The 11,719-nt window shown below is 41.7% G+C and overlaps 1 protein-coding gene across 1 annotated transcript; it reads left to right on the top strand.

The window, feature by feature from the left end:
* Positions 1-287: 287 nt before the first annotated feature.
* On the top strand, positions 288-11,399 carry LOC311136639 (mitochondrial intermediate peptidase-like). The gene is made up of 19 exons (XM_084170839.1): positions 288-712; positions 951-1,124; positions 1,236-1,324; positions 1,433-1,519; positions 1,760-1,823; positions 2,012-2,194; positions 2,346-2,502; positions 2,645-2,693; positions 2,810-2,870; positions 2,982-3,034; positions 3,286-3,439; positions 3,944-4,021; positions 4,114-4,318; positions 4,605-4,714; positions 5,199-5,273; positions 5,351-5,467; positions 7,154-7,275; positions 7,778-7,851; positions 10,684-11,399. The coding sequence occupies exons 1-19, from the start codon at positions 575-577 to the stop codon at positions 10,779-10,781; spliced, it is 2,088 nt and encodes a 695-aa protein (XP_084026965.1). The 5' UTR covers positions 288-574; the 3' UTR covers positions 10,782-11,399.
* The last annotated feature ends 320 nt before the right edge of the window (positions 11,400-11,719 follow it).

The following is an 11,719-nucleotide window of genomic DNA, read 5'->3' on the forward strand; positions in this document are numbered from 1 at the left end:
AAATAAATAAATAAATAAATATCGTCATTATATACAGATATCTGGTGTAAATGGGAAGGTGCATATCACAGAAGGCGTGAAGGACGCCAAAAAGACAACATGAGAACAAACGGACATAAACGCTCATAAAAACGAAAAATACAACAACAAAAAAACGATTCTGCGATAAATGCATTTGGAATATCACGCAAAACCTTAAATTCGATTTAATTCGATATATCGCCCAGCCGTATGGATAGGGTCCAGTCGCGAAAGTGCAGACACGAAACATCCGAACCATTTTGAGAATTGTAAACATTCTTCATGCATGATTGGCAGTGCTCAATTCTCAATGTCAGTGGTGGCTACTAGCTAAACCGAATAATTATAGAGAGACGGTGAAAGAAATACTCATTTAAATCCAAAGATTATTTGTATAATGAAAGTATCAGCATGGATGCAAAGCAAAAGCTAAAAACGTGCTTGCTTATCATAGCGATAATCATTTGGCGCGAGCCAAGTTACGCCCCACGGAATTCATTCTTTCTTTGTCCGACGTTTGACTTTCCATCCACAACACTCAGTTGAAGTTGTTATGATGTTGGCGTGTCAACGATTTGTGAGTGTTGTGAGGAACTCAAGGACACTATCACGACATGTCACTACGTGGTCTCCGGTTGGAGCAGCCTTCAATGCCCAACGGAGGAAAGTTGATTTGTTTCAGAAGAACGTGGTAAGTTAGCTAGTGGTTTGTTTGCGGACCGCCATAATACCAGTAAATAATAAGTTAGCTAGCTGCATAAAATCCCAACCTATGTTAAATGACCTCATTGTCAAAGTCACCCATAATTGTATTCACTCAAATACTTGCTCTTTTCAGTTGGGGTTGTTGTTGCAAAGATCAACCTCGAAAACCAAGAGTTGGCCACACAGATTATTGACATGGCATTGTACATGCTATATTTGCACAGGGATTATTTGGCGTTCCAGGGTTGAGTACTCCGGCTGGTTTCGAGGTGGCTCAGCAACGAGCGCTCAGGGAAACAGAACAGCTGGTAGAAACAGCCTGCAATAACCCACCAGGCGCCCTGACCGTGGAGACTTTCGACCAACTTTCTGACAGCCTGTGCAAAGTGGCAGATTTGGTAATGGCTCACAGGCACACTCAGAGATCATTGGCATCATTGTTGTTGTCAAGCCAAACTCCTCCCTGTAGAATATGATACACCCATGATGTTGTATTTATTTTCTTGCAGGCAGATTTTGTCAAAGTTGGCCATCCAGACCCTGCCTTTCGGGATGCTGCTGAGAAGGCATGCATAAACATGGGCACAGTAGTAGAAAGGTATGAACCCTCTTCTGTAGTTTATCTAGTAAAGTATTACATGATGTCAAGCAAAACACATTTTTAATACATTCTTTCTTTGATGTTTTCTCTCGTTTGCCCTGATAGGCTGAACACTAATGTCGAACTGTGTAGGAGTCTCAAGAACCTATTAGATAACAAAGAGGTAATGGACTCTTTGGACCCAGACACAAGGCATGTACTATTCTCTTCTTTATTTTCAATTCAATCATTCTTTATCTTCCTGTTTGTACGATGAGTAGCAATGCATCTTGTCTTTTGCCCGACGACTCAAACTGAATTCTTCCGCTGCTCTATGTTTGCTACATATTTCATTGCGGAGATGAACCTAATGTCCGTGGGCGTGGCGTAACGTTAGGCCGGAGCGAGTTTGGGTAGACTTGTTTTACTGATATTTCACAATACATTTTGCAGGAGAGTAGCAGAACTGTTCATGTTTGATTTTGAGATCAGTGGCATTCATCTGGATGAATCAAAGGTTAGTGATGTAATAGGCTAGGAATGTAATTTCTATCACTTACACTTCATAGAAAATATTTTGGGATCAATTATTGTCATGTACACATTCATTATTATCCTACTATACCACATCCTCAGGGAAGTATAACCACAATGTGAGCTTAACCTAAACAGCACCTCTGTTTCACTGTATTAATATTTTCCCAGAGGGGGAAGGCGGTGAGCCTCAATGTCAACCTGCTGGATCTGAACAATGAGTTTCTTAATGGCTCCCACCTGCCCAGTAGGATAGAGAAGAGGGCCCTGCCAGAACACATCCGACACTGCTTCTCCATAGATGGCAACTCCATCCAGATAGGAGGTCTCCATGCAGATTCTCCTGATGAACTGGTGTGTGCGTGTGTGTGTGCAACCCAGAGGTTTATCTCTATACATAATTAGTGGTCTTCCATCTACCATCCCATAGTAGGAAATGGTATTGGGCATGATGGTTTGCTGTGCAGTAGCCTATAGATATTATATGCTTGTCCTTTTCTCTTAGGTGCGGGAGGCTGCTTATAAAATCTTTCTCTTCCCGAATTCAAGTCTGCTGCTTTGTCTGGATGACCTTTTGGCTTGTAGGAATGAGCTAGCCAAATTAGTGGGCTATGAATCTTTTGCACACAGGGCTTTAAATGGAACTATGGCCAAGACTCCAGGTAAGGTACTCTGGCTGTTTACCTCATTTCTTAGTGCTCCGCTGCTTTAATTAAGTATTTAATTGACTTTATGATTCTTCAAACAGAGAAGTGTGTACTATGCTGTGTTGACCAGTGTGTTTAGGATGTTTTTGTTTTGCAGAGACTGTCATGAAATTCCTTGAATTGCTGACAGACAAACTCTCGGACAGGTATGGTAGGAGTCAGTTATCCAGACACTGTACAACACATCAATGTTTTGCCCATCTCAAACATACTGTAAGTGTAGCACATGCTCACACATTAATGTCCCTATTTTTCTATCCAGAACTGCCAAAGATTTTAACCTGATGAGGGATATGAAGATGAAAATGAACTCAAGAAGTATCGTGAGTGATCTTATAGATGCGTTTAAGTAGCTCTCATGGTTCTGACATCTATGTGTAGGAGATCATGACAATCCTTCTACTGTTTGATGTTTCAATGTTTTTTTATCTCAGGAACTCATGCCATGGGACCACCCCTACTTGAGCAGCGCTGTGCGGGCAGAGAGGTAAGATACCTATACAAAGGTATGCAGTCCTGTAAACCTATGTGTATATTGTTAGTGGAAAGAATATAACTTGTTGACAAGGAATCGTAGGGAATCTCCTAAATAAACTATTGAAAGGTTGATGGGAGTACCTGAGCTTTATTTTCTACTAAAAGGCCTCTGGAGGGGGCTTGTGTATTGCTTAGCGTTATTCAGGAAACGGTCTGTAATAACATAACCTTATGAGTGTCTGTGTATGTTTGTGTGTGCAGGTATAAGATCGATCCCAGCCTGTACAGTCCTTACTTCTCCCTGGGGGCCTGCATGGAGGGCCTCAACATGCTGTTCAGCCAGCTGCTGGGGGTCTCCTTCCAGAATGAACAGCCCATGGCAGGAGAGGTGTGGAGCGAAGACGTCCACAAGCTGGTGAGAGAACACCAGCGCATACACACAGGAGAGAAGCCTTACAGCTGTGGTCAATGTGGGAAGAGCTTTGCTGTAGCTTCCTCCTTGACTAAACACCAGCGAACACACACTGGAGAGCAACCTTAGATAGATACAGTTGAAGTCGGAAGTTTACATACACCTTAGCCAAATACATTTAAACACACTGGAGAGAGACCTTATGTCTGTCTATGTGGGAAGAGCTTTGCTGTAGCTTCCTCCTTGACTAGACACCAGAGAACACACACTGGAGAGCAACCTTAGATAGATACAGTTGAAGTCGGAAGTTTACATACACCTTAGCCAAATAAGGTGTATTTGTCTGTCTGTATAACACTCAACACCAATGTCTGGGGGCCCAGCAGAAAATGTAATAGTTGCTGCTTGGCTTTTTGTAATTTTAAGGCCTTGTTTCTGTGATGTTTAGGTAGTTGGGGGTGGATTTTATTTTAAGCAGTCCTAAATGTCAGTTGGTTCTCTTAACAGGCTGTTGTCCATGAGACAGAGGGTCTTCTGGGATACATCTACTGTGACTTCTTCCGAAGGCCTGACAAACCACACCAGGTAAGACAAGCTGCTGCAGAAATACTGTCTAAAGCCTCTGCTACAGTAAGATACCAATGCTGATCATACCAAGGCCTTCTCTGTGCCCCCAGGATTGCCACTTCACCATCCGAGGGGGGCGTCTGAAGGAGAATGGGGAGTACCAACATCCTGTGGTGGTGCTGATGCTGAGCCTGCCCTCTCCCACACGCAGCACCCCAACACTGCTCACCCCCGGCATGATGGAGAACCTGTTCCACGAGATGGGCCATGCCATGCACTCCATGCTGGGACGCACGCGTTACCAACATGTCACAGGTGACCTGAGTCCAGGCCAGGGCCCACTGCTTTAGGAGGGATTTCCCCTGTCTCTCATTATTGCATTGCATATGTTGCGCATTTGCTTAGCAGACACATTTGCTTAGCAGACACAGTTAGTGAACTACCGTATGATAAATAGGTCTACAATCTTCTTGTATTTGTATGACCTCCTACGATACAGTACTAGCATGACATGTTATCGTGAAACATTTTACGTCATAGTACAGTTGGTAAACAATCTATTTTGTGAGAGACTCATCTTCTCCTGACTGGTCTTTTCCAGGAACCAGATGCTCCACTGATTTTGCTGAAGTCCCCTCCATCCTCATGGAGTTCTTTGCCACAGACTATCGGGTGGTAAATCAGTTTGCACGGCACTATCAGACCGGACAGGTGGGCAACACAAGTTCATACCCGTCGTCTGTAACTTTCCCTCTCACACAGTCATTCTTAAGATTGTAATCTATCTATATGGAGTAGCAGTAGTTCTTTAGCTGTTTGTCTATTGCTGTGTTCCCCAGATACAGTAGTGTCCAAAGCTGTCCTATCAGACTGTCTGTTATAATACTGTAGACTTTGGCAGCCCTTCTTTTGCCCCTTTGGTATGATAATAGTTCCGAGACGCATCACTAGCTCTGCATAAGCTCTGAACCAAATGCTCTCGGCTGTACTTGAACACACGTTGGTTTTGTGTGAAGTCTTTTGTCATGATTCTGAATCAGACTGAAAGTCTGTTGATTAGACAGACCACAAACAGACAAGCTAATAGCAAACTATTTATTTAGCCAAATACTGAAGATGGCAGAGGTTCACCACACAGAAGACTCGATAGATGGGTGTGTTTTGTCTTTCTCCAAAATATTTGTTTCTATTTCAGCCCCTGCCCAAGAGCATGGTCTCCCGCCTTTGTGAATCCAAGAGAATCTGTGGGGCTGCCGACACTCAGCTTCAGGTATAGCCACAGTGGCAGTTTGTGTGTCTTTCAGTACTTATGAAATAAAATTATTGGCATGTTTTATTTTTTCACAGGTTTTTTATGCTGCTTTGGATCAAGTGTATCATGGCAAGCCACAAAGTCGGTCAACAACAGACATTCTAAAAAAGATGCAAGAGAAATTCTATGGACTACCTTACGTTCCAAATACTGTAAGTGCCTAGATATCTAAGAGTGAGTCTCATAGTACTGAAACTGTGGACGATGTACTGATCTGTGAATGTCAGATCCTTTGGGCATAAATAGTCATTAGACTATTCTCTCTACCGGATATAAACCATCCGGTTTGTACCCCTCTCTTAATGTGTGAGAGAGAATTTATATCCAGAGAGAAACATTAAACAGAATAGAACAACCCAGAGGCTATTTCTTCTCAACTGTAATTACAGTTGTGGGGAGAATGTGGACAGTAATGATTTTCTCCCTGAAATGGCTTACCACCACAGCTAACCAATATCTACTCCGAGAGCCCATTTTCTAGTCCTTTTCCATTCGTTTGTTGCCAAATAGCAGAGCTCAGGTTTTCCCTGGGGTATGATAAGAGTAGTTTCCCAAATGTGAAAAGACCAATTTAGGTCGGAATGAAAAATGATGCTGTACTTACATTTACATCATTTAGCAGACGCTCTTATCCAGAGCGACTTACAAATACTTCTGACTGTAGCCTCCTGTAGCTCAGTTGGTAGACATGGCGCTTGCAACGCCAGGGTTGTGGGTTCGATTCCCACGGGGGGCCATTATGAAAAATGTATGCACTCACTAACTGTAAGTCGCTCTGGATAAAAGCGTCTGTGGTGTTTTAATTTCAGGTACATTTTAAGTTTGTGCCTGGGCTTACAAGCCAAGCTGCATTTGTTGACTGCAGTGATCATATGGAGCCACTTTCACCCCGGTCTTTGTTTGGAACATGTTTGGAACTGTGAAACTCAGCTACCCTTTTGATAGGTCCTTATCTGTCATTGACCGTGAGAAGCAAAGGGGAGGGTTCCCACTGGGTTTGGCTTATAACAAGTCACCACACAGACAGTCGAGCTCTTATCATTAAAGCAAGACTGTGTAGGAGTTAGAAACAACTGGCCGGAGAGAGAGAATACACAGAAGCAGCATCATTCCGAAGAGAAGATAGGTACTGCACGTCTCACTTATGTTCTGTGGCCAATTTAGTCGTCTTCTGTAAGGTGGGTGGGACGTGGGAGAGAGGTTTGAAAAAATATTTTCAGATTGACAATGTTGCTTGAATATAAAATGTATTTAATAGTAAAAATGGAAGTGTCTTTCAGGGTTGGGGTTAATTCCACGAATTAAATTCCCTCTCCCTGTCAATGTAATTCAATTTAAATTCCAGGTCAGTCTTTGAATTCAGAGGTAATTCAATTCCTCTCAATTACAATGTTATGTAAATTCAAAGAATTCAAGTCCCAATTCAATATTATCCCCAACAATTCCACAAATTCCAATTAGAATTCAATTCCCTCAGGCTTTCAGGCTGATCATGTCACTGTTCAGACAGCCTAGCTATACTGGAAGTATAGAAATACAAGTTGAAATGATTTAAAACAGATCCTGCAGTCCATTTCTTATACTAAGTGCATAAATTCCATTCACTGGGAAATGTTCAAATATTAAATTCCAAAGATGTTTTAATATTTTTTATTCCACTTCAAACAGTCTAATTCAATTCCAATTCCAAAACATGAAGATTGTTGAAATTAGAATTGAAGTCAACGTAAATTCTCTACTTAATGAGTGAATTTAATTGGGATTTCAAATTAAATTGGAATGGACCCCAACCCTGGTGTCTTTAGATAAAGACAGGTAACTGGTACTCTTGTCCCTAGGCCTGGCAGCTGAGATTTAGCCACCTCATTGGCTACGGTGCTAAGTACTACTCCTACCTCATGTCGCGCGCCATAGCCTCCATGGTGTGGAGGCAGTGCTTTCAAAAAGACCCCTTCAACAGGTGAGAGAAACTCATGTTGGAAACGCATGTTGTAAATGCAGATGTTTTATTTTCTCAAAGGTCTTATATGTTTGGTCTGCCATGTGAAGTCCCTGCTATTTTACTTTAGGGAAATCTCTACCTGATAAATGGATTCACTCACACTAGTCTGATCATGACGGGTGACAAAAAAGTGACAACACACCCACATCACAGATATCACTGTGACATCAGGGGATTTGTGTTTAGAAATGCAATATTATTTTGCCTGGGGTGTTTTGTTTTTCTCAGAGCTGTGTTTTATTCTCTGCTCTTTTTGTCTCTGTCATGGGGGCTTGTAGAGTGGCAGACTACAGTTCCCTGTCAGTGGCAGTGAAAAGCACAGCTCAACCCACAGAAAAACTAAGCCAGTACAGTATTCAGAGGCAGACATATCCTTATCTGTCTGACATAAACCCCAATCCGATCTCTCTCTACCTCTCTTTCTGCCTATTCACCCCCTCCGTTTAATGTCCCACCACAGGGACATGGGAGAGCGCTATCGAAGGGAGATGCTAGCTCATGGAGGTAGTAAGGAGCCCATGCTTATGGTGCAAGGTAAGGAGCTCCCACTCAGTCACTATTTGTTTTGGCCACTACCTTCCTCCCTTAGGGTTCTTGCACACTCTTTTCGCCCTATTAGTTCCTTCCCCAGGTCACCACTCCTGTATGTATACTACAGTGCCTTCAGAAAGTATTCACAACCCTTGACTTTTTCCACATTTTGTTGTGTTACAGCCTGAATTTGAAATTGATTACACACAATATCCCATAATGTCAAAGTTAACAAATCAATAAAAAATGAAAAGCTGAAATGTCTTGAGTCAATAACTATTCAATCCCTTTGTTATGGCAAACATAAGTAAGTTCAGGAGTAAAAATGTGCTTAACAAGTCACATAATAAGTTGCATGGACTCACTCTGTGCAATAATAATACTTAACATGATTTTTGAATGACTACCTCATCTCTGTACCCCACACATACAATTATATGTAAGGTCCCTCAGTCGAACAGTGAATTTCAAACACGAACCACAAAGACCAGGGAGGTTTTCCAATGCCTCGCAAAGAAGGGCACCTATTGGTAGATGGGTAAAAAAACAAAAAACAGACATTGAATATCCCTTTGAGCATGGTGAAGTTATTAATTACATTTTGGATGATGTATCAATACACCCAGTCACTACAAAGATACAGGTGTCCTTCCCAACTCAGTTGCCAGAGAGGAGGGAAACCGCTCAGGGATTTCACCATGAGGCCAATGGTGACTTTAAAACCGTTACAGAGATTAATGGCTGTGATAGGGGGAAAAAAGAGGATGGATCAACAACATTGTAGTTACTCCACAATACTAACCTAATTGACAGAGTGAAAAGAAGGACGCCTGTACAGAATACAAATATTCCAAAACATGCACCTGTTTGCAATAAGGCACTAAGGTAATTCTGCAAAACATTGTGGCAAAGCAGTTACATTTTTGTCCTGAATACAAAGTGTTATGTTTGGGGCAAATCCAATACAACGCATTACTGAGTATCGTTGTCCATATATTCGAGCATAGGGGTGGCTGCATCATGTTATGGGTATGTTTGTAATCGTTAAGGACTGGGGACTTTTTCAGGATAACAAATAAACGGAATGGAGCTAAGCACAGGCAAAATCCTAGAGGAAAACCTGGTTCAGTTTGCTTTCCACCAGACAGTGGGAGATAAATTCACCTTTCAGCAGGACAGTAACCTAAAACACAAGGCCAAATCTACACTGGAGTTGATTACCAAGAAGACAGTGAATGTTCCTGAGTGGCCGAGTTACAGTTGTGACTCAAATCTACTTGAAAATCTATGGCAAGACCTCAAACTGGTTGTCTAGAAATGATCAACAACCAATTAGACAGAGCTTAAAGAATGTTTGGCAAATGTTACACAATCCAGGTGTGGAAAGCTCTTAGAGACTTACCCAGAAAGACTCACAGCTATAATCACTGCCAAAGGTGCTTCTACAAAGTATTGACTCGGGTGTGAATACTTTGCAAAGGTTTCTAAAAATATGTTTTCACTTTGTCATTGTGGGGTATTGTGTGTAGATGGGTGAGATAACACAATTCATTTAATCAATTTTGAGTTCAGGCTGTAACACAACAAAATATGGAATATGTCAAGGGGTATGAATACTTTCTGAAGGCACTGTATATTATCAACTTATATCATTTTGGCAATGCCACCAATGCATAGCACTTGAAGTTTGTTTTGCTAGTGCATATGCCTTAGGCGCAGGCTTTGGCTACTTCAAACTCTTAATTATAGTGGTATGTGTGATGATGGCAGTTGCTTTGCTTTGCCCTGGGGTTGGAAATTGGTAAAGACTGCTACTGTGTGTCATGGCCCTCTGATGGCTCCCAGGTTATCCTGAAACCACCATAAATCTCAAGACAGGAAGCTTTATTTGTGTTTTAAAGGAAAGATTCACCCATTCCCCAGGAATCGATGAAACATTGCTCAGAAATGCACAAAAAACGATATAATGCTCAAAATGGGTGAATATTTCCTTTAATTTGCACACACTTAATTCAAAGCCTTATTTATCTCCAGATAGATTTTTACATCCAATTAGCAAACGTTGAAACTAGATGTTATTCCATCCACTCACAGCCAAAAAGCTAAACCCACTCTCATTAACATTCCTTGGAGTCACTCAGAATTTTGGCACCGGCTCTTGTTTTTCATAGCCACAGTTGTGGTGGGGCTCTATAGTCTCAGTGGAAAGATGGGCTGACGTTCATGATTTGTTGGTAGTTGAAGAAGATCAAAAACATGAACCACTGGCATTAATATATGCCATTTAGCAGACGCTTTTATCCAAAGCGACTTACAGTCATGTGTGCATACATTTTTACATATGGGTGGTCCCGGGGATCGAACCCACTACCCTGGCGTTACAAGCGCCATGCTCTACCAATTGAGCTACAGAGGACCACATTACTCTCCCATAGGGCCAAAGTGAGGTATATGGCTTTCATTTTCAGTTGCTGTGGTAACTCGATCAGGCTCTGAGAGTGTTGACATGCATCCCTGGTAATGAACCTCTTAGTAGCTGTCAACATGACATGAGTACAGCCCAAGCTGAATTGTGTTACTATACAGAATAAGCACAGATACTCAGTGGTGTATTACAAGCCAATTTAACATTGACCTGGTGCCATCTAGTTTAATTTCTGTACATATGAATGAACTCAAAAACACAACGAATCCAGGTTAAAGCAATAGATATCAATAAAATATCAAGATTTTCTTTCCCCCAGACAAGTTAAACATTTTCGTCATAGAAGTCCTTATAAGTCCTTTGTATCTAAATCTGTCCCCCTCTCTCCTGGCTTGTTCCATGGTTTGTAGGCATGCTTCAGAGCTCCCCTACCATTGAAGAATTAGTGGACGCTCTAGTAGCTGACCTGGACACAGACTCTGTAACCTGCCGTGATGATTCCTCTTGAGCAGATTGTACTTTAGTTGTTTTTTTACCTACTGTGAATTACCACTGGAAATTAGGGGCAGTGCCCCTCCCCACTTACCTCGTCCTACACACGGTGATGTTGAATTTTAAAATTGATATTACTCTGCAGTGGCCTGATGAGTATGAGGGAATGAAAATATGAAGTGTGTATAATATTGTATTTGACTTGTGATGCATCCTTGTCCCATTGTGAATTATGAACCCTTATAAAACGCTATATTGTCTTGTCTACTATTTGTTTTGTCATCTGAACAACTAGTGTTCTCTTACTTGGCTATCACTCTCTAAATCTCTAGCTACAGGTTTCAGCTATTGAATGAATGATAGAGGAATTATGATTATGACAAAAATTGTTAACCCCAATACTGATGATGACTGTGTGAACTGTGTTAGGGTTATCATTATAAACCCACTAACAGAGGGGGTGAGTTAGAAACTGCTGAGACAAACATTCCAGGGTGAAGGGGACTGAGAAACTGGTTAAAGGCCTCCTAAAGGTGGGCGGAGCAAAGTGCCTTTGTGTGTCAAGGGGTATAAAAGCTGTATATGTGTTTTTTGGCGGCAGAGCTCTCCATGATTAAACATACAGATCATTCTTGCCGGTTGTGGACCTTTGTTTAATTCATGATTAAACCAGAGCCTTACACCCTCTGGGAATTATTCAGAGCATTAAGTTTGATTAATTAGAGATAAAAATTCTCGTGACAAATGGTCCTTCGAGCGGAGCTCAAAATACGTCTTTATCGTTCTGAGGACACCGAAAACCGTGCACGGGCGGATGATAGCATCCGTATAGAATAGACCTGGCCTTTGACGTTAAGGTTATAAACAGGCCGGTGATGAACCTTATGAACGATAAAGACGTTGACGAGATCTGAAAAAGCATTTAAATCCCAACTGCAAGGATAAGGTCAGTAA

The sequence above is a fragment of the Coregonus lavaretus genome (genome assembly GCF_964263955.1).
Source record: "Coregonus lavaretus genome assembly, chromosome: 10".
Lineage (NCBI taxonomy): Eukaryota > Metazoa > Chordata > Actinopteri > Salmoniformes > Salmonidae > Coregonus > Coregonus lavaretus.